We start from the raw sequence: 23,704 nt of genomic DNA, 5'->3' as shown, positions 1-23,704 counted from the left end.
GTCTTTTCTAGAATTAACAGTCTTTTCTAGGGAAGAGTGACCAGCCTTTTTAGAAAAAGCAGTTCACCTAAGAAGTGCTTTAAGTTGTTGCTTTTAACAGGCTCAGAAAGGAAAATGGGGGGAGGGAAATAGAGGAGAGGAGGGATGAACAATGAAATGACTGACCTGCTGAAAAACAATCTAGAGTTGGAGACAGCAGAATTACAATCTTGACATTAGTCCCATATGAGTTATTACCCTTGATATCATTATAGCCAAATGGAATGAAAATAGAAGAGGGAGAAAAGTCTCAGTGGGTATTGCAATTTAAATTTGCCATGTAAGCTAATACTGTATATTCAAAGACTGAGCAGACAGGGTGGTTGGTGGCTCGGAGTATGTGCAGGGGGTGCTGTGCCAGCTAACCAAAGCAGACATTCATTAGAGCAAAATGTAGATTTCCATTTCTTGGCATCCGACATGGGCTCTTTCCTTGGAAAGAAATGTCAATTTGGCCCAAAGTGTGAAACCTACAATAAAAGCATTGGGACTGTGGATTTCATCTAGTCTGCACATTCCCACCCCTTTCTTTCCTACTGTGGAAATCCAGTTGAGGACTTGGGGTGCTGAGTGGAGAAGTGGCAGGGGGAATTATTAGGATGTGGGATGCTGAAAGGGGCAGGGGGCTATGATAGGGGAGATTGGACTCCCAAATGTCCTATTTTCTTTTGGTTTTCAATTGCCATTTTCCCTTGCCCTAAAACTGCCCAGCACAAGAAACCAACCACAATTACTGTTTTGCTCAGGGCTCTGAACAATGGCAGCTTCCAACTACTTGGCTAGCTGTGGGTGTGCTGGGTGCTCATCCACGGAGCCTGCGGATAGTGTGAGCAAAACCCCAGCTCCTGAAAGGCTGGGCAGGGAAGAGGCCTCCCCTGCTTTAAAATTTCACTCTGTTTGTTTCTTTTGTTCAATAGACTGGAAAGACTATGACGACAGAGAGCCCAGACACAAGGGACAGAGCGAAGTTTTGGAGAGTCTGCTGCAGCAGGTCCGAGCCCTTCATCAGCATCACAGTTGCCGGGGTAAGGATAAAAATCTGAGCTGGGCCATCGAGTGAGGTCTCAGTGGCGCCGGTAATTTTAGCAGTTTCCTAGCTGGGTCATACCTTCTCATTCATCAGGGAGAGGGAGATATTAATATTTGTACATCTGGAATCACTTTACAGCACTATCTTGCTTTAACCCTTCAGCAGAGACTTCCCTTTTCCTCCCTCCCTTCTTTTCTTTTTCCCTCTCGCCCTCTCTGTACGAACAGTCTGAAAATAAGCACAAGAAAAACAGCAGCTGCCATAAGTTCCTTTCTCTTTGAATTGTATTCTCCCAAGACTCCTCCATGGTGCTGGGTCTTTGGGGATATTCAGCCTCAAAATTTCCACCCCCAAGGGAAATTCCCTGAGCATCCCTGAGGGAGCGCAAACAATTATAAAGATAATCATAAGAAGTCTTCAAATCTATTTAGAATATAGTTTGCAATGCAAAATTTCATAGTGTCTCCTTTTCTTCCTCATTTTGGCAGTTATAACTGAGGCTAAGTGACTTGCCCTAGGTCACCATGCCAGGAAAAGACAGAATCTGGATCCAACCTGAGTTTTCTGATTCCAAGTTCAATCATCCTGCCACACCTTATTTCTTTAGTTTCCCAGCCTACATCAGGACTGGATGCTGAACTTTTAATCTCTCCCTGAATATTACTGCTCCTCTGCACCACTGTGCAGGAGAAAGGCTGGCACACCTTCCCTAGATCTAAAGCAACTGCACCCAGAGAATCTCTTCCGTTGTTTAACTGAGACATGGTCAGATTTCTGATCTATGCAAGGATTCACAGAAGAGGTACTTACTTTATTTGGAGAATTAAAGTCTCCATAAAGTTTTCATTTTCCACCCTCCCATCAGCTCTTCAGCTACATTGTGCTTTCCAGATTTAGGGCACTGCTGGGCCAGGGAGGGAAGAACTCCACAGTTGAAACTAAGAGATGCTATGCTAGCTTGTTTGCACTAGGTATAAATCATACTTAGCATTAGCAAAAAGTTTTCCCAATTACCATACAGCTATGACAACAGGGCCCTTCAGAAATGTTGGCTCCAGCTAGCAATGAGGACAAGTGTTTGCGAGAAAATAATGTTTTTCTAATGACTGGTTCATTAGGAGATGTAAATATATATGGAAGCAGCTTGAGAAGGAAACCCTAGTGGGATTTCCATTCCCTGCTCTCTAGGAAGAATGTACCCAAACTGGGACCTTCAACACTTCACACTGACTGAAGTCCACACAGTTCTGTTATCCAGGGCTCATCTAACCCAGCTGGGGATTACCTGGGCTTCTTTCTCTTCTGCCTCTCCATCACTTCCCTTGTCCATTGTTTCCTGTATGGAAGCAAAAACAATAAAGCAATTAAACTGATGGTTCTTTACAATTCATAAGCACTTTATTTTTGGTCCTTATCAGAGAGGGAAAGCTAAAACTACTTGTAAGGATGATGGGGCCAGGCTTGGTGGCACATGCCTATAATCCCAGCAACTCCCAAAGCTGAGGCAGGAGGGTCACATGTTCGAGGCCAGCCTCAGCAATTTATGAAGACTCTGTCTCAAAACAAAAAATTAAAAGGGCTGGGGATGTAGCTCAGCAGTAAAGCACTCCTAGATTCAATTCCCAGTAATAAAAAATAAAAGAATGATGGGGTTTCCCCCTAAGATTCCTTTTGGATTACTATCTAATAATCAGGAAATGACTGCCTGGCCAGCCTATTTCTATAGTTGCCATTCAACTTCTGTCATGTATATTCTAGTTACTGCAGGAACATAAATATATACATGATATTAGGAAATATTTAAGTTAGGCCTAAGGTAGAGTTTCCTAAAAAAAAGAATTGTTTTTTATATTGAAATGCACTCTGAACATATAAAGATACTCAGATTGTACCCAAAGAACAGCTGTTCTATAAGATACTCAGTTAGAAAAGGTTCTCTTTGTTAGGTAGTTTGAGAAATGCTACATTTTTCATCCCTCTCTCAGAAATGTAAAATAAAAATTAGAATATTAAAGACACTAATAAAGAGGCATAATAAATTTGGTTAAACAAGCATTTTCCAAACTTCTTCAGCAATGTAAAGCATTTTCATAACATTACTACTCCAAGGCACAAATTTTATAAAATGCTGATCTGTGATACACCAAGATTAAGGGTATTAATGTGCACAAAAAAAGGTGTGATTTGAAGATGACTTAACACAATTTCATCTAGTTTAACAAATAAATGAAGACTAATATAAGTATTGTTTACAGAGAACTAGAAATTTGCTATGTAAAATATTCAATCACATTGAGCCAGGTACCACCAGTGGTGCACGCCTGTAATCCCAGCAGCTTGGAAGACTGAGACAGGCGGACCACAAGTTCAAAGCCAGCCTTAGCAACAATGAGGCACTAAACAATTCCATGAGACCCTGTCCCTAAAAAAGTACAAATTAGGGTTGGGAGTGTGACTCTCTGGTTTAGTGCCCCTGAGTCCAATCCCTGGTACCCACCACCCCCACAAAACAAAACAAAAATAATTCAACCACATTGAGATACTATGTGGCTTACTGGGAATGTAAGTCTTTATAAAATTTATAATTAGAAAAAATAATTATTTTAAATCCCAGTTCTACCATTTGTTAGCTGTATGTCCTTGGGGAAATCATTTAACATCTCTGAGCCGAAGCTTCCTCATCAGAAAAATCAGGATAATAATATCCAATTTGCAGTGTTGTTATGAGGATTAAATCAGATAATAGATTAAATTCACCTAGGACAATGTAAGCCCCTTGCAAACTCTAGCTTGTCTTTCTTTCATTGTTCTTCCAGATGAAGAAGGATACTTGCTATCTTCAGTGCTTTATTGATATACCTTAAAATTAAAGTGCAGTCAGTGACTCCACTGAGATGAGGTGGTGTAGTCATTAAATACACAGTAAATTCCAAATACAGAAGTAATACAACATCTCTTCTCCTACCAGAACCCTGCAGAGACAGTGCGGAAACTCACAGAACCAGAATTGTGCAACAAATCCGCAGGCTCAGTGCTAGGATGAAAATTTGAGGGAGACGTAAAACAAACTTTATTGTTTGCACAGTTCATGCCCTTAACAGACATAGTGAATTATAAAGCAGCCCACTGTTTTCATCCTAACAGAGTGAGTTTCAATTATCATGCAATTATTCAATTTGCAAACTGACATTAACTGAAACCCTGCCTACTATGTGTCAGGTGCTAGACAAGCTAGTATGAGCAAAGGAAACTTCCTGTGCTCCAAGCACTTACTGCTTATAATCCCCAGACTATTCTCCGGTTGGGTCAATCTTCTCTCAACATAATCAAGTACATCAGGCATTGCTTCAGTCATATCTCCTTGAGCAATGCTCTCGTGAGGCCCTGCCCTGCTGCCACTTGGGCAGGTAACTAGCTGCCTCCATGCTCAGTGTACAGCAGTCCCCCTTTCACTACCATGTTACAGACTCTTCCTATCGCTCTCCAGTGTTGGATTTCTATTTTCTGTACCCCAGGTCTTCCTCTTTCCTGTGGGGAGATCTTCTTCTAGTACCTTCCTGAGAGGGTTACTTGGGAAGTAATTTTTGGAGGCATCCCATGTCTAAAGAGAGATGTATTCTACTTATCATTTACTCATAGTTTGAGTTTGAACAAGTGTAGAATTCACAGTTGAAATCATTTTCCTTCAGATTTGCAAGACTTTGCTGTACGTCTTCTAGCTTTTGGAGATGACAAGTCTGATGCCATTCTGATTCCAGAAGTTCTATTCCCCACCCCCCTTTCTGGAATGTTTTCATTTTCTTTTGACTTCACTATTCTAAAATTTCACTGTGATGTGCCTTAGAATCTTTGTCTGGTTTCCTGGGCACTTGGCAATTGCAGAAGTTTACATCCTTCAATTGTGTGACATTTTCTTATTTATTTAATTATTCCCTCACCTCCTTTTCCTCTCCTTTCTTCTACCAGCACTCTTTTTATTCAGATGACAGATCTCCTCCATTGATCCTTTCATTTTCTTTTCTTTTGCTTTTTTTTCGTCACTTTCCATCCAATGTCCTTTTACCCTAGTTCCTTGAAGGCCAAATCAGCTTTATTTTCTAAGCCTTCCACTGGATTTTTAAGTTTCTGATATTATTTTTTAATTCTTAATATTCCCTTTTTCCTATAATTTGATCTTTTTATAGACCCCTGTCCTTTTTACAGTAATGTGATATTTTATCTCTCAGAGTACTAATGATGGGCTGTACTTCATTTATTGTTTTCTTTTCAGGATAGTCTCTCTATCCTCTAAGTTGTTCTTTTGTTTATTTCTGGTCTTTGTATTATTTCATGCTAAATGTGTTTCTCAACTGCCTGGTGATCCTTTGCCATTTGTTTGGCTAAGAGCCATTGGCATGCTCTTTATTTACAGCCTTCACTATAGGGTGAACTTGTACCACCTTTTCATGGGGAAATCCCCAATGTTGGAATCTTCAGATATATTCTCTTAGGATGGTCAGATTCCCCAGAGGGTACAAGTTCGGGTATCATTGTTCTGAGAACCCAATGGTTTCATCTGGTTTGATATTATAGCACAACTACTATCATCACCCATTTTCTTTGTACCTGATGTCTCCCTATCTCTCACTGCAGAGACCTGTTCTGTGGTTTTGTTGGATTTTGATTTGATTGGGTTGAATTTGAGTTGATTTTTTATTTGTTCATTTGTTTTGCTTTCCAGAGATAAGCCAGTTGCTTCCATTTATGGTGGGGATGGGCTATTTGTCCATCTCTGCAGTAGGGGAGAAGATTTATAAGTCTAGCTGCTTGATAATAGATTTCAGCCAAACCTTCTGATTTTAGCTCCTCATGTACTCCCACTTCCAGCATCTCATGGTGCCCATAGGATGAGGTGGGTTACTGTTCAGCTTCTTCCACTGCTGCCTTAGACTCTGTCTTTCTCAAGTCCATTAAATCCATCTGTCCATCTGCTTTTCAGCAACCAGAATTTACTTGCTTTTGTCTTATTTCCCATTTATTTGTCTTTATAGATGTTTGTCATTTATTTATTTCACTTTCTTCCTTCCTCCCTTTCTCCCACCCGCTCTTTTGTTTTAGTGAAGTTTAGGAAGAGAGTGGTGTGTGGTGAATATGTTTACTTTGCAGCATTTAACACAGAGTCCCAGCAACATCATTTTCAAGCAGCCAAATTCATGTTCAAGCCAGGGAAAAAAATGTTTTTGCTTTCTTCTTCTAGGAATAACCAATACCAGCCCAAGTTTGAAATACTTCTATCAGTCAGCTATTCCTATAGGCTCACACGTAGAGCCACATGGGGACCTCAGTCATGGGCCATCTGCCCAAGTTTCTTTGCCCAACAGCAGTTATATGGACCGTGTTCTCAGCCCCAGTGACCTGTCTGTTCAAAGTTCAGTGATTCCACCAACAATTTCAGCTTCCTTTCATTTCATAGAATAAGAGTTGAAATTAGTGATCATCTAGTCTAGCTCTATGGAGAAATGTTTGCAAAGACTGTTACAGGAAGTCCAGGAATTCTACTAATTTTATTAGCAAGAGTTTCATTTTGTTAACAGAAGAGCAAAACAGAAGCAATGAATGATTTGCTCACCATTGTAGCTACAGTGCATAGTAGTTGCTCCAAAAAATATATTTGAAAGAATGTCTCAGTTTTTCTAGATAATGGCTCCGCAGTCTTCAGCAATCCACTTCACTTTTCAGCCTGTTTCTTCTTCTGAATAAAGAGGATAATAGGGCTGGGGATGTGTCTCAAGTAGTAGCGCGCTCACCTGGCATGCGTGCAGCCCGGGTTCGATCCTCAGCACCACATACAAACAAAGATGTTGTGTCCGCCGAAAACTAACTAAATAAATAAATATTTTTAAAAAAGAGGATAATAGCCATACCTATCTACAACTATTTTTGTAAGCCAGCATACAAACCCAGAATGCTGTTAGTAGGAGAACAGAAGTAGGAGTGTGATGGAAGGATTTTGGAGTTTTTTCCTATTTTCCAGACTTTCTGTAATATGCTTATATTGATTTTATAATGAAAAACTTTAATGGGATAAATAGACTAATAAAGAGTGCTTTGGAAACATTGAAAAGTGTGTATGTGTTACTTAGCAATTGGTGAGGTGGGGAGGAGGGCAAAGGAGTTGATTTCATTTCTTTTTATCCTACTTGATAATAAATCACTCATTGTAAGAGAATCAACAGAATATCAGTGGTTTCCATTAGAATTATAAATATTATTCATCTCCTACATTTTTGAAGAGTTATTAATTGAGTTAACCACTGGCATCTCATAAGACTTTCTTATAAGAATGAATAATCCAAATCCCTACATGAAACTGATACGTAACACTGAGGGGACAGAGGATGGGAAAGCAGGAAGAAGGAGAGGGGAGTGTTAATCTGTCACATGGAATTTATGATTTTTTTTCTGTGTTCCAGAAAGTTCAAAATTACAAACCACAGGCCGCAAGCAGTCAGTATCGAGGAGCCTGAAACACCTTTTCCATTCCTCCAATAAGTTTGTGAAGACCTTGAAACGGTGGGTCTTATATAATTTTCCAGGAAGTCTTAACTTCTCAGGAATGATCTGGTTTTGATTCTGAGTGGAAACTTGGTAGAAATTTCTTCTTTATTAAAGAAGTAAATTCTCCTGAAAATTTAGGCAAGATAGTAATTTCTCTGAGTTCTTGTGATAGGCATAGCAGGAATATGTTTTAAATTCATATTTCATCATGTAAAAAAATATTTTTTTCTAAGAGTGAGTTTGGTAGAGGAGACAGCTGAAGACAATTTTTTTATTTTGCTTTTTCTTTTTAGGGGACTCTACATAGCAGTTATATTTTATTATAAAGACAACATGTTAGTCACCAATGAAGATCAAATACCAATTGTTGAAATAGATGATTCTCACACCAGTTCTATTACACAAGATTTTCTGTGGTTCACAAAGGTATTCTGAGTTCTGATTTCATTTTTTTCCCACTTTGCATCAGTGTTCTGCACATAAATCTCTGAAACCTTAGTTGAGGGGGTCTCTAATGATCAAAGTTTTGGGGGTGGAAGTAAATTATCTCAAAAGTCCCTTTCAGACCTAATAGGCTCTATGTCATAAAAAACACCAAAGTAGTGTCTACACTACATTTTCAAAGCAAAGAAGCTTGCATCCTGTCAGAGTATGTCTCCACTATTCTGAGTTATGGGATCATTTGGCAAAGACTAAAATGTGGATCTGACTGTTTCATTAGCATTCAGATCTTTTTCCAATTGGACAGAGATCAAAAAGTTGTTTCGTGTGTATCTGAAAATGGACTGGAGAACAAACACCAGGGTTCAGGTTTCCTTCTCCCAGCTTTGCTTTGATGCCACAACCTAAATCACGCACTGGCCTGGACGATGATATGACCTCGTGACTTCTTTTGCAGCTGTCTTGTATGTGGGAAGACATAAGGTGGCTGAGGCAAAGCGTACCTATCTCCATGTCTTCATCCACAGTGCTGCAAACTCGGCAGAAGATGCTCACTGCAACTGCCCAGCTACAGGTGAGGGAAAAAATTTCAACCCAAACTCTCAAGGAAGTGTTTTATTTATTTTTTAAGTTGGAGCATTCAGTTATCAGTCTTACCTGGAAAGGAAAAGGGTGGGTTCCTTCCTGTTTCAGATCTCTAGACACATGAAGGCATCTTGGAAAGTTTGAGCTGCATGTCTACTTATGTGGGAGCCTATGCCTTTGGCATGACCCCCTAAACAAGAACTTAGGAAACTTACATTCTAAATTTGATATTAATTGTTCAACAACTCAGTTCTTCTTAAGGGCTTCAGATTCATCACTTGCAAAACAAGAAGAGTTTGACTAGATGCTGAGGGATGCTTGCTGTTCTGGCAGCCTATGCATCAGTGAATGTGTGGAAAAGGAAACAGAAGCCAGCAGATGTTTTGAGGGGTTTCTGAATGTGACACTTTTGGTAAAGCCATAGGCATTTATGCTTACTCACAAAGGGTAAACAACCAAAAACAACTCTTAAAACAGCTCTCCCATATTATCATTCAAATTAGATCAAGTCCCTAATCCTGTAATAATCTTTGTAGGTCACAAATCTTCTAGAAATGGCATTGAATTCTAAACAAGTTCTTCTGGGTTTTCCTCTCATTGTTTTCTGGTATGGCCTTAATTTGTGCCTCTTAGCACAGAAAATCATCTTCTAAATGAAGTCAGGGTCCTTAGGAGATCACAGAGTCTTTTTCAGAGATGGGTAACTACCTACAAAGCTGACAGTAAACATCAAACTTAGAAATCAGCAGACATGAATCCATGTAAGCTGTGTTTGACTAGACCATACCAGCCATGGTATTAAAATAAGATCATGAAAAAAATCTATGTCCTCCCTATAATTATGGAAACTTCATTTCTTGAGCCCCTACAATAATAATAATTCAATCCTCTGCATGAATAATAATTACTGTGTTGCTAATAAAATTAATTCTGAAAGGTTACTGCTGCCCCTCTGTGCTGTACTTCATTACATAGGTTGTTTACTGCCTTGTGTCCTCAGTGGCCTCAGAGGTTTTAACAAACAGTTCTCTTCATTTCAACCTACTCTTTGTTGCAGAATCTTCTCCTAAACTCAAGGAGAATTTCTTGGATCTGGGCCATGGAAACTGTGCTGAATTCATAGTATTCCTTCCTTTCATCACTGATCCACTTGATTGGACCATACCACTCTCTCTCTCTCAAACTTCTCGTTCTTTAGGATGAAGTACATACCCAGGGGGCTCAGACCCCTTAGTGGACCTTCCCATTAGCTCACCAGGCAGCCCAGACCTGCATGGATTGTAGACTGAGCAACCTTGGAATTTCAAGCAAGGCTCTTTATCATGTGTTTATTGGAGGCTTCCTAGAACACTTTCATCTGATATCAGTAACATGAGAAGGATCAGGCTGTTACAAGCCAATGAAGTCAGATGCTGAGGGATACCATGATGGCCAGTGTGACCCCACTCAACTACTCTTATTGCAATAGTCCTAGATTTTTTGGCCTCTAAATCTATTGATCCTATCATTTTTCATAATGCATTATGCCTTGTTTAAGTTTTGATTTCTTTATTTATCATAATCATCCCCTTGAAAATATTCTAAATGTTTTCCTCCTATTGTTTACTGGGGAAAAGCTCAAGTCTGAATGATATAGTATAATATGTCTATATTAAAGTAGTTGCATCTTGCTTGCATCTTGCAGGAAAAAACTATTAAAGTAGTTGCATCTTGCAGGAAAAAAAAAATATCACACACAAAAGAGGAAAATTGACTGTGTTTGTGTTAAACTCATTCATGAGTGCACTTCTCACATGGAATGTTAACTAGTGTCCCATTCCATTTTTTTAAATAAATTGCTTTCTCACACTATAAAGCAACTATTTAAAGCCTTCTCCTTTCCTCCACACCCCATTCCCCACATTCTCTGTCTCCATCTCAGGTGATGGCTTTACTGTCTAATTCATTAAGTAAATAAATGAGAATGGGAATAATTTTTTCACCAAATTTACAAACCTCCTTGCATTGATCCTACCTTCTCCTTCTTCCTTCCTATTCCAACAGCTAAAGTCTCACTCCTCCTACCAAAGGCTCATCCCTCCACATAAACTCTGGATCCTGTCTCATGCCCCCCACCCGTGCTAATTTAAAAATACTCTAGTATTGCCAATTTGACCTCCCCCAAATTCTCACATGGAATGTTAACCACTTTCCCCTTCAGCTACCAAACAATCTCTCCCCTACCCTCTTATACCCAAAATTTTTAAAACATTACCTACATTATCTTTTTCCATTTACTTCCTCATTTCCCATAAACCCTCAGCCCTCTCTGTCACTTTTGCTGCCACTATGCCTGTAAAACTGCACTCTAAGGCCACCAGTAATCAGAGGCAAATAATGCTAATAAAGCCTGCATGAGCCCTTGTGAGAATGGAAGTCCTGATGTGTTTTAGGTGAGGAGGAGAAGCTGGGTTAAAATCAAGAGGCATTCTGATAAACAGTCTAAAAGAATTTTGAGGAGAAAAGGGGACCAAAAATTCCAGTATATAAGGGAGAGGGGACAGGAGAAGTAGGAGAAGTAGGGCTTCTTTTCTCATTCTAAATAAATATTCATTTTATACCTAATTTTATATTTGCAATTCTGTATTCTTTCTCTTAATGATATCCCCAAAATGATAATAGTGAAGCCCCCCCAAAAAAAATTTTCCATTTTCATCTCTGTCAATTACCTCTGTTTCACTCAATCCAATGACTACTTTAAGTCCTCTTTGCAACTGATATCCCGGCAGCATTGGACACATGTGGTCCCTTTCTCCTTTTTCAAATTGGCATATTCATTGGCTTCCACAATTCCACACTCCCCTGATTTTCTTCCAGCTGACTGGTCTGTCTTTCCCATTCTCTTTTGCTAGGTCACATGCTATTTTCTGTTTAGAGTCCTCTTCTTCTACCTCTTTTTCTTGATAATTCTTACACTCCACTCCTTCAAGTCTCAGCTTAATTTTTATACTTCCTTTCTCTGATCTTCTGATTAAGTGACTCATTCCCATAGCATCTTGTATTCTCCTTTCAGAACAATGGCCATAATCCCATTCATATTTTTATCTTTATCTGAATAGTGATCCACTTGGGCCATGACTTTAAAAAATGACCATGAGTTTAAAAAAATATGTCTATCTTGATTACGTCTATATCCCCAACGCCTGGTATATGTTGGGCCTTCAGTACCTACTAGTTGAATGAGTATTATATTTGTCATCTCAACCCCAGGGACCCCAAAAATTGCAGTTAAGGGAAACTCCATCTAACCAAATGGAAAGTGATCGCAGAAATGTGTCTCATACCACAATTAATACCTGGATATTTCTCCAGCCCTGCATAGCAGTCAGAGCCTCAGTCCTCAATAAATATTCAGCACCTTACAGATCCCTCATCAAAAGCATGTTATACATTCCTTTCTCACCTTCATGTTTCTATTTGCCCAATTAAATAATAAAGTTGCTTTCATTTTTTGCTGTGGGCTCTATTGCCCAAACTATTTTCTGGTCTCTAGGATGAAATGTCTAGAAATATGATATGTTTAAATGACATAAGAGTTTGTAAAGCACTTAGCACAGTGCTTGGCACCTAGTCTCTGTTAAATAAATGAAAGTTTAATGAAATATGAAATGCCTAGCACCTTTTTGTCAGGGGAAGGGTAAGGTGCAGGAAAAAAAAAAACTTTTCAGATGAAGAGGAAAAATAAACTTGTGAATTGATAAAATATTTTAAGTCACTTTACTAACCTAAAAAATTTTTTGCAATATTCTGAGGATAGTAAAAATATATTACATATAACTTCATTGGCATCAGCCATATTAGTTCACCTCTTGCATATCTCATCTTACTCCCCTCCTCTCTCCATTCTTACTACTACTGTCTGATTACTCCAGTTTCATAAAAAGCCTTCAAAGTCACCCCTTTGTTTCCATTCTTATTCTTCAATCCATTCTCCACACTTCTTCTAGAGTAGCCAACCTAAAATGTCCTGACCACAGTATTCCCTGTCCTTTCAACAGTGGCCCGGTATTTTATCATGGCCTATGGAGCCTTAATCACAATCTTTCTCTTCCTCCTCTGTGTCTATTGCACACTGACTTAACCTTCATCGTGGTATATACCAATTGGTACAATTTAATCCTTGTTGTCTGTTTCTGCTATATAGTAATCTCCTCCTTTAATTAATATATAATAGTAAATAATAATAGTAGAACAACAACTTTTATTTGTTTAACAGAATAGGTGCCAGGCACTGTGCTAAGTGCTTTACAAACTCTATCTCATATAATCTTCACTATAACATGATGACAATGTACTAGTATTGATATTCACTTAACAGATGATAAAACTGAGACCAAGAAAGGCTAATTTGTGTCCAAGGTCACACAAATAGAAAGTGGTACTTATGGATTCAAATCCAGATCCATGTATCTCCAAGGAGTGTATTCTTCCCAATACTTTAACATATTATTGTGTGCTAATTTACAAAAAAAAAAAAAAAGTGGGCAAAGTTTTTAAAGAAATTATCCACACTATATCAAAAAAGAAAAAGTAGAAGTACATTCCACATCATTTGCAGCCTACTTAGAAGCAGCCTTTTATTGTTTTATTTAAAAGAAGGTAAAATATGCATTAGTTAATTAGTTAAAATTATCTAGGCAGAAAGAGAGAGACAGTATCTGTTAGCATTTGGGGAAGAAAAAATAAGACAAGAAAGCCTGCAAGTGACTAAGACCTAGCATTGTGTTCTTTCTTTCAGAAAAATAGCAAAGTTCTCTTCTTAGGAAGAGACAGAAGTATACTTTGCTCTCACAGATGTTATCTATACTACTTATCTCAAAACACAGGAATAATCTGAAAAGTGTAGATTGTATTACATTAACTTTTCATCCTCCATAGTTTTTTAAGAAATTAGTGTTAATGAGTAAGAATTAGGTGACACTTTTTGATGATATTGTGTTTTTTTCCCCTTTCTCAAGGGAGGGAAAAAAAGGGTTCCCCAAAATTTTATTGTTTTTTTTCTAGGCCTTCACCTCCTGCCTCTGGACTTCCTTAAACTTCTCATGTCACCTTAAACTAAATACATATCTCTAAAAATGTGCCTGTAGTCAGGGTTTGTTGATAGTCTTTTAATATGTTCTGTTTATAATCTAAATGCATCCTGCCAACTATCAAGTGCTCTTATTCCTCTTTACCCTATAGAATCATCAAGAAACTTAACCTTGATTCCATAGTATGACAGGTATTAACATGGTCAATTTTTTTCCTTTAGGCCCAAAAGAACCCTGAATCTGCCTCTTTGAAATACAGCTTCAACTTATTTTCACAAGAATATTCTGCTTTTAATTGCACCCCACACCCAAGCTAACTAGCCAACCCAATTAATGTCAATGAAGAATTTCAGGAGGATTTTTAGTGCCTTCTTATTAATCCCATTAGAAAACCTATTCAAAGTTGACAGTGAACCAATGACATTAACCCTATACAAATGAAATGACCATCTCAATCAGTGTATATCCATCAGCCTTGGTCCACAGCAAATCATAATTTCCAATGTCTTAATGAAAATATGTATGTTAATTGAGTTGACAAACAATTGAGTTCTCACTATGTGCCAGACACTGTGCAAAGGACTCAGAGACACAATCATGAAAGATGAAACAATCATAATCTTATTAAATGAACATCAATCTTATGCAGTAAAGTCAAAGATGTGCTAAGATAGAAGTTTGCACAAAAAGCAACAGGGAAAAAGAAGATGGTAAATTCAGAGCTTTAGGAAAATCTACCCAGAGAAGGAAAGACTGAAAGACTGAAAGGGCTGTATCTTGAAAACGAGTAGGTGTAAGCCAAGGTGGACTCCAATTAGAGCAGAAAAGAAAGTCCATACACCATTTAGTAGCAAGTGTGAGAGTTTGCAAAACACTTTCTCATGCATTGTTTAACTCCTCAAACACTCTTAAGAGGTAAGGATTCCCATAAAAGATGTCTGAGAAAGAAAAAATTTTAAGTTAAGATAGTGAAACTCAGAATTAGAGAGAATAAACAGTCTAGCTATTAATGAATGGCAGCCAGCCCTCAAACTCAGTATCAGTTTAAGTCTTAATAGCAGTGGTGGCTGAGGCTGAGTCTAACTGGCTCAAGAGAACCAGTTGTTACATATTCAGGAATATTGAAAACTTGGTGTTATACCCTGGGTAGCCTAAAATCAACTGTGGCAGGAATATTTACACCACAGAGATTGGTATATGCTACAAATCAGTCATGCCCCATTTTTTTTGTTTTGATTCATAGCCCATTTACAAGCATAGCACTGCATATTTAGCAAACTGCCTCTATATAAAACCACAGAACTACATAGGACTGAACTAAAAAGCTTATCCAAACTTACTCTGTCTGATTTAGAAGTAATTTATTAGAAAGAAAAAATATCTGAGAGATTAGACTATTTTTAGAAAATAATAATTCTGACAAATGAATTTTATGATATACTAATAATTATGAAATCCCTTACTCATTATGTGTCTGATCTTTTTGAAGAATAAGAAGCTTAAGACATAGTCCTTACTCCAGTGTTTTCACAGACATGAATACTAACCAGCTGGCTCATTTATTTTTAGGACAGCCTTGTCATTTTTACAATTTCCAATTCACTTTGCTTTAATGCTAGCAGGTTATCTCATCATCGTTTATATGAGTTCACAAAAGTACCAACTGGGAGCTTTGGGATTATTTTTTTTTTGAAACATATTTAAAGCAAGAAGGGATTTTATCCTAATCATCCAGTGCTCTACGTTAGAAATCTTCACACCCTGCATATTTGTAAAACTCCTGTTGATTCTAGTAGTACCCACCCAGACCCCTCCACATTTAGTGTGGCATTCTTCCTTTCCTACCTTTCTAAAAGTATTGTCTGCCTTAGTTGACCTAGTTCATAAGAAATTTTAACAAACCTTTAAATAAGTGAAACTCACCGAAACACAGATAAGTCAAACCAGGCCAATCTCTCAATTAAAGCATCTTGAAGGGAATGTGCAGTCATTTGGGGATCCGTACAATGTGCTACATTGTCAATTCACTTCTTCATTTTAAACAACCCCACCTCATACTAGCTTACTGTAGATCTCTTGAAAACTCCACAAATAGCATACTTGAAATATCAGGCATTTTTCTTTAAAACATCTGGGATTCTCTTCAAGTGCTGGTAACTGAGGTTTATGTGCTGGTGTGTCTATGTGGGTAAGAGATATTTACAGATATTGAATTTGCTTAAAAAAAACATAATATTTGTGCTCTTGCTATAATCTTTGCAGGCTCATGGTGAAGATATTTTCTTTGAGCCTCTGTTAAAAACATTTCTATGATGCCACATATTTTAGGTTTAAGTCTTAAAAACACTTCTCAGAAATCAGATAATTATTCACATCTTTTGTTGCTATTGTGTTCATTTTCTTTAAAAATATCATCTAAGCTACCAGTAATCTATTTATTTCTAGAATTTACTTGGAACACACAACTTGGGAAGAGTTTACTATGAGCCCATTAAAGACCGGCATGGAAACATACTCATAGTCACCATCAGAGAGGTGGAGATGCTTTATTCCTTTTTTAATGGCAAATGGATGCAGATCTCAAAGCTTCAAAGCCAGAGGAAGTCTCTATCAACACCAGAGGAACCAACAGCCTTAGACATTTTACTGATAACTATCCAGGTACAAATTGTTTCGTTTTTCATTGTTCTGATATATTTGAAATCCCAAATACTATTATGCAGGCTCTAGTGAAATATACCAAAAAACATCTACAGATGCAGTGGTAGAGTAGAGAGATTCCAGAGATGGGCCATTCCTCATACTCCACACACAAGAAAGATGCCAAACTTATTTTTATTTATCCCTCTCCAGATCTGGAACTTGTCAAGTAATACACAGAATGATCGCTCTGAAAATGCCCTGACCAACTGAACCAATAAGAAACACTCAGACCAATGACTGAGTAGGGTATCTATCCACAATATAACCAAGACATCAAACCAATACCAGATTGGACTGTAAAAATAATACATGTAGATTGTGTGTTTGGATACATTTATATGTATATGATACTGAACAAAAACACTTTGATATATACTCACTCTTGCTTGTTCTGTACAATACTTTCTTAGAACAGACAGGCATTATTAAATCCATTTTAGGAATAAATAACCAGGATTCAAACAGGTTAAGTGACACGAGGGTATACACAGAGGTCAATTCAGTGAAGTTAATGATGCTTCTATGTCATTCAGCTCTTTACTTGCACAAGCCCTTTCAAGGCACTGATCAGCACCCTGGCAATTTTGCATTGATAATTTTGTTATCAGAAACTGTATTGGCTTCAGACCCTGCAAAACATGGAATGCATTCTTGGGCACACAACTAGAAAATGGCAGAACTGAGATTTCAACTCGGATCTTCTGATTGGAAGCTGGATTCTTTCTGCTCTGTCACAACCCATCTTGGGATAGGAGTTAGGATTTTAGTGAATGAGGGATGGAAGATGAAATAAAGCCTGAAATACTCATCTGAGTACTGAATAGGCACCAAAATTCAGAACCCAAGCACCTTGGATGCAGACTCTTGACCTGGATGGCAGCAGTGGGACACAAGCCCATATCTATTCGTAAGTGCATGCTCTGTCCCAGCGACCAATCTGCCTCAAGTGTTCTCATGTAAACATGGACATCAAACTGTTTCTCACTGTTTCTCTCCCCCACCCCTTAAACCCTGTGATGAGTGTGAGTTGTATAGAACTCTCCATCTAGGTAGAAAAACTGGCAGAAACAGCTACTCTAAGCCCCATGAAACAAATGGCATATATCCACCAGACATCCCATCTGGAGTAACAGGAAAGGAAGGGCTCAGTCACACATGAACAAGCTGAATCTGCACGTTGGCCCCAATAGCCACTCATGGTCACCTTCAACAGCTAATTTACTTTCTAACTTCCTTTCATTCCCAACTGAGGGGTGTCTGGTACAATAATCTCATCTGTTCATTACTTGCGCTGGCCCAAAGCAGGACAAAAGTCCAACACAGCAAGGGTAAGCTAATTGGTCAAAGCCAATGCCTCTGGATTTGATTTTATGGAATGTGGGTTCATAGGAAATTGATAGAGAGTGTACGTTCATATGTGGAGGTGGTGGGGGCAGGGAACATAGACACATTCGTGGCTCCCCTCTTCACCTTTTATAAGCAGGTGCTAAAAGAAACATTTAAAAAAATCATAATAAATTGAGCTTTTACAGGGTGACTAATACACTAATCCCCTATAGGGATAAACTGGGGTCTGGGCTACCTTTGCTCCTAGAAACACAGCCCAGGCCCCAGCATGATATAATACCTGGTTTCTCCTAGACTTATTACATTAAAAATGTGTTACAGGTGCAGAAAAATTCCAATCTGGTGAAAGGTTGTTAGAGAAGGAGACCAAAAATAGAGGCAGGATCAGGTTTCCACACAGATCCAAGTGGAAAATTTACCCCCGCTGACTGGCGCATTCCTACTTGATGTCATTCCCACCCACCCCACTCTCCCTTTTCTTCCCCCCATTTTTTTCTCCCTCCCCACCTTCCCATACAGGTCCTATGCTGGAGAGGAAGTGGGGAATAAAAATCCTAGGGCTGGTATCCAATCAGTTATAGATTTAAGATTTAATTATGTCAGATTTAAATTGGCTACACCAGCTTAAAATGAGGATTGAGTTAGGTCTTGATGGTGGCCCAAAGCAGTCTGGGTAATTCCCACAATGACAGGCTACAGACCACTTGATTTTCTCAGGGCAGTGGAGTGATGACCATCAGGCAACCTGATTGGAAACCTAGGTTTTCTCCTGCTACCTCACAACTTTGGAATCAGGCTGACTGGGTATGACTCCTGACCCCACCCTTTCTAGTTATGTGACCAGAGCAAGTTACTTAACTTCTCACCTCTTGTATCTCCTCCTCCTCTAAAAGCTCTATTTCGCAGGGTTCTAATGATGACTTAATGGGTTAATATGAAAAGCAGTAGAAGAGTAGCACAGTAAACATTCATGATTTTTTATTATTTCTTCACTCAGAAAAATCCAAGCAATACTATTTCTCCTCAGGACACATCCCATCCACCTCTTCTTCCCTGCTCTCCTGGGATACCTCTGGCACTAGCCCAGCCATCCCTTAGGACACTTCATTACTTCATCCACCTTTCATAATGATTAGGAAAGTCTGTATAAAAACTATATAATCAGGGCTGGGGCTGTGGCTCAGTGCTAGAGCACTTGCCTGCATGTGTGAGGCACTGGGTTCGATTCTCAGCATCACATATAAACAAACAAAATAAAGGGCCGTTGACAACTTAAAAAATATCTTTTAAAAACTATATGATCTACAATAGGGTTTTCAATAACAGGCCAAGACTCTAACAAAATCTCAGCCTGTAACTAATCTACTAATCCATAGGGCCCCAGGGAAGCTCCAATACCCAACTCCCTCAACATCCTGACCTCCTCAAACGCAGACCTCCACAACTGACCTCTCTCAAGTATCTATAAGAGAAAAATTGTTCTCATGCTTTCCTGCAAAAGAAAAGAGAGATATGGATCATTTAGAGTCCCTCTAAGCAACCTAATTGGCAATGATGTATATCCAATAAGAAGGCCCCTCTTGGGTGCTGGGTTATTCTCTTCAGGGGTTATTTCAGTAATTGAACACCTCATACGTGAAGTTTCTCCTGAAGATTAATCGCTCACATGTTAATTTTAACTTTGTAATACTTTGTCACATCTATATTATTTATTCTCATGAAAACTCAGTTGAGATTGAGTAATTCTATTGTCTAGTGCACAGATGAGGCCATGGATTTCAAGGAAATAGCTGGGCAAAGTCATATCAGCTGAAATGCAGCACTATGAGATACTAGGACCCACATCCCTGGTCCCCTTCCCATTCCACCACCTTGCTTTCTCTGCCTACTTTCTTTAAGATATGTCCAGGGAAATCATGGTGAGGCTGTCCTCTTTCTCCTCCCATTCCTATTTTCCTCTCCTCTTCTTGTCATCTGTAGGTACCCAATATCTTCTTACACTGCAGGTACCCAAGACCAACTACTTCTTCCACCCTTCTCTACTGTTTTCCTGCACTTTCCTATTTTTTCTATCCCCAAGCAGCAACTAACATAAGTATCAAAACCTACAGGAATCAGAAAGATTAATGAAAATGAGCTAATTTCTTAATGACTTAAGAAACAATTGAGTTCACACAAAAACTCATTCACCGATATTCATACAATCAGTATTCATAACAGCCAAAGGGTAGAAACGATCTGAAAATCCAAGAAAGCTGATGAGTGGGTACATAAATGTGGTGCAACCATATGGTGGAATATTATTTATCCATAAAAATGAATGAAGATCCATATTACAGAATGGATGAACCTTGAAAACATTATGCAAAGTGAAAGAAGACCAACACAAAATGCCACTTATTGTATGACGACTGCATTTAAATGTTTGCTATATCCATAATAAGCAAATTCATATTAGTGGTTCTACAAGCACAGAAGGAGAAATTGGAGAATGGTAATGAATGTGAGGCTTCTTTCTGGAATGATGAAAATGGCCTAGAATTAGACAGTGGTGGATAGTTATACAACCTTGTAAACATACTAAATACCACTGAATTGCATGCTTTAAGAGGATGGATTTTATGGTATATGACCTATAATGTTTAAAAAAGAAAGAAGTGAAAGTAATAGGGACTACATTAATCTGGAGAGTCCTTGTCCTATCTAAGGAGGCATTCCTATTCAGCCTCAGCTATTACAGTGTAAAAATGTAATCCCATTGATTAAGTATGCTCTGCTTTTTAAGAGAAGTTAGAAATCCAGAGTGTAGGGTGAAATCTCTTTAAAATTTAGGAAACAATTCAGAAAATTAAAATTCTTTGTGGTTTAAACAATCTTGGTCTTGCAAAGACTACCAGTCACGATTTTGTGACTTGTACTACTCTACACAATTCAGCTTCCACACCTCATCCAGCACAATAAAGGCCCTGCAGTTATCTTAAAAGCATCTATCTATTGTTCCCTTAAAAAGATCTCAGGATATCTGATCGATATGCCCTTCCCAGTTACTGCACCCACATAGCATATTTTCCCCCAGAGGCCCAGCCCCAGAACCTACCACCTCTGGGCCTTTCACTTCATATTGAATAAACAGTTTTTTCCAACATCAAGGAGGTGCCAGGCACTCTTCTAGGTGCTATATGAAAAACAAATGAATAAGTCAAGGTCCTTGCTCTCAAGGAGTTCAGTCAAGGGAGGGAGACAGACTTGTAAACAAATCAAGGTAATACAAGGCAGAATTAAACCAGAGCCCGATAGCAGTACAAACAGTGTACTATGGGAGCACACACAAAGCAGCTATTAATTCTGCCTGAAAATATCAGGGAAGGTATTGCAGAAGATGTGGCATTTGGCTGAGCCATGAAGGTAAGTTAAGTTTATCAGGTGGAGAAAAGACAGCAAGAGAAGGGAGTGAGGAGGAATTAAACTAAATAGAGGAAATAGTAAAGAAATGAGGCAGAAGTTGGAAGAGTGGATCTCACCCTCCCTTGGTTCCACATGGACCTTACAGTCTTCTTATGGCCTTTATGGTGGGTTAGAAAAATTGGCTTACATATTTCTCCCATACACTGAAATGTTAATTTCCATTTAAGATATGTCCAGGGAAATCATGGTGAGGCTGTCATCATGTCTTGTTCATCTTGGTGTCATTAATAACTTAGCATAATGCTTTACACATAGTGGGTGCTCAATAAAAGTTGGTAGGATAAGTGAATAAACTAACAAAAAAAGAGAGAGAAATTCAGAAATGTATGCAGACAGAAAAAGTAATCCATTATGGCTGAAGATAGGGGACACAAAAGGGCTGTAATGGAAGGTAGAGGCTAGAAATGCAGGTTAGAGGCTAAATCAGGTAATATATAGACCTACAGACATCCATTTTGATTTTACAGGGCCTTTCTAGTGTACTTAAGCTTATTTCTCTTCCCAAGCATTTTTCAGGTTGCAAAAGCATTCTGACCAATAAAGAACAAATGACTATGTAAAGGCAAGGGAATTCATAGTAGATGCTCAGTAATAGTCCTTTTAAAATTGAATGAAATAGTGAATTACTCCATCCCAGAATGGTGTTGGTTTTTATAAAACCACAGTATGTTCCTAACTCACAATCTATTTGTGGTCACTTCTGACTCGAATGTTTTTCTCTCATACCCTGATCCATCCTATCTTTGTACTCTTGGGTTTGAGTCTTTACAAGCACATTTTCTTATTAAGTTTTTTGGGTCATTCATAGCTTTATTACTATTTTCCAGAAAATCAAAACCACACTAAATTTGGGACCCACAAATTTGACACACACATTCTTGATTTTCTTTGTCTGGAATGTCAATAAATAAACTGAACATATTGGTTCTCTGGACCAATCCCTCCTGAGCCATCACTCAATCTATATACTATTCCAATACCATCTTCATTAACGACAAATCTTCAACCCAGATATTCAGCTTATTAAAGTAATGTGGTCATGATTCTGCTTGTTTTCAGGTTATCTTAATGACACAGATTACACTGGAGACTTCTCCTTGGTCCGTGAATCCTATTTTATAGCTGTTAGAAATTAAAGTTGTCTGTGTGATTGCTCTTCACAAACCCATGGTGACTCCTCTTTAGTGCCTTGGGATTTCCTGTGTGACTGCAAATTGAATGTTTGATTGATGGTTCTTTCTCATTTTTCCTAAAGATCAATATGACGAAGGTCTTTAATGACTAGGGTCATCCTGTGTTTTTCCCCTTTCTGTTGCAAAGCCAGGCATATTTGTCCTTTGGTAGTCTTGAGGGACTTTTCTAGTTCTCCATGACTTCTCAAAAATAATGACCCATGAGTCCATAGCCACATCTGCTTGTTCAGTAAGTGCCCCTAGGTTGCATATAATCAAATTCTTCTGATCAAAGAAGAATTGGCAATGAATGTATATCCTTCTATTTTTTATTCCCACATTAACCATTTCTCTCTCCTTAATTAGTTGTTTATTTCCTAAAACACTTACCTTGACCAAACTTAGAGTCAACTGCTTACCTAAGATCTATTTTTAAGAAACACAATTGAAAATATTAGTAAGTTTGGCCTTTTTCATCCTGTAGTAATAATAATTCATCCTTCTTGATGAGAAGATTGCTTTTTTGTACATATTATATTGTCTTCCCAATTATGACCATTTTTATTTTGTCCTTTTCTACAATTACCATGTTGTTGTCTCTACTATAAAATTGACTTCAGTATGTTATAATCACCAATTTATTCATCTTTCTCTACCTCCTCAAGAGTAGGTATCACATCACCTTTACCTGAAACCCCAATATTTCCCATAGTGACCAATAAACCATGGGAATTCAAGCTTCATAAAGATGGGACAGACAATACAATACACAACAGAGTATGTTAGATTCTGCAAATAGTTAATCCTACAGATGAGAACTTGTTCCTTCAGAGCACAGAGGAAGCCTCATACCTTTCTCTTCCATATATACAAGTTTGTTTATTTCTTGCCTCATCTACATTTAGTAGAGAGTTGATTCCCTTTATTTTGCTCCTATTTATTCATCTTTATTAATACTTTTTGAACAAATCTTAATTGTAAACATGTATGAGGTACATAATGATGTTTGATATATGTGGGCAATGTAGAATGATTAAATCAAGCTAATTCGAATACCTATCACCTCATTGGCTTATCTTGTGTGTGGGGTGTGTGTGTGTATGTGTGTTGATACTTTTGAAACTTTATCTTAGTTATTTTACCCTTAGTGAAAACCAAGCTTATAGGAAACCTTCCCTTAAGATCATTACCCGATTCATCACTCCTAAATTTCTCACACCCTTCTACCCAAAGGTTTAAAAAGCCTTATCTACTAATATGGGCAGAAGGGAAAGAGAACTGTGTTTTCTAATTATTCACTATGAGTCCCTGCAGTT

At 38.2% G+C, this 23,704-nt stretch overlaps 1 protein-coding gene across 2 annotated transcripts in view; it reads left to right on the top strand.

Annotated features, from left to right (window-relative positions):
• Ankfn1 (ankyrin repeat and fibronectin type III domain containing 1) overlaps window positions 1–23,704 on the top strand; it is a 146,804-nt gene that overhangs the window by 91,142 nt on the left and 31,958 nt on the right. For both annotated transcript variants that reach the window (XM_027950357.3, XM_027950358.1), the window contains 5 exons: window positions 957–1,064; window positions 7,522–7,621; window positions 7,900–8,032; window positions 8,505–8,621; window positions 16,147–16,362. In XM_027950357.3, the coding sequence (XP_027806158.2) occupies window positions 957–1,064; window positions 7,522–7,621; window positions 7,900–8,032; window positions 8,505–8,621; window positions 16,147–16,362 (674 nt within the window). The remainder of the gene's footprint in view (window positions 1–956; window positions 1,065–7,521; window positions 7,622–7,899; window positions 8,033–8,504; window positions 8,622–16,146; window positions 16,363–23,704) is intronic.

Source organism: Marmota flaviventris, chromosome 17, assembly GCF_047511675.1.
Source record: "Marmota flaviventris isolate mMarFla1 chromosome 17, mMarFla1.hap1, whole genome shotgun sequence".
In the NCBI taxonomy this organism is placed as follows: domain Eukaryota; kingdom Metazoa; phylum Chordata; class Mammalia; order Rodentia; family Sciuridae; genus Marmota; species Marmota flaviventris.
Note: the sequence above shows the minus strand (reverse complement) of the source record. Positions and strands in the feature narration are given on the sequence as shown.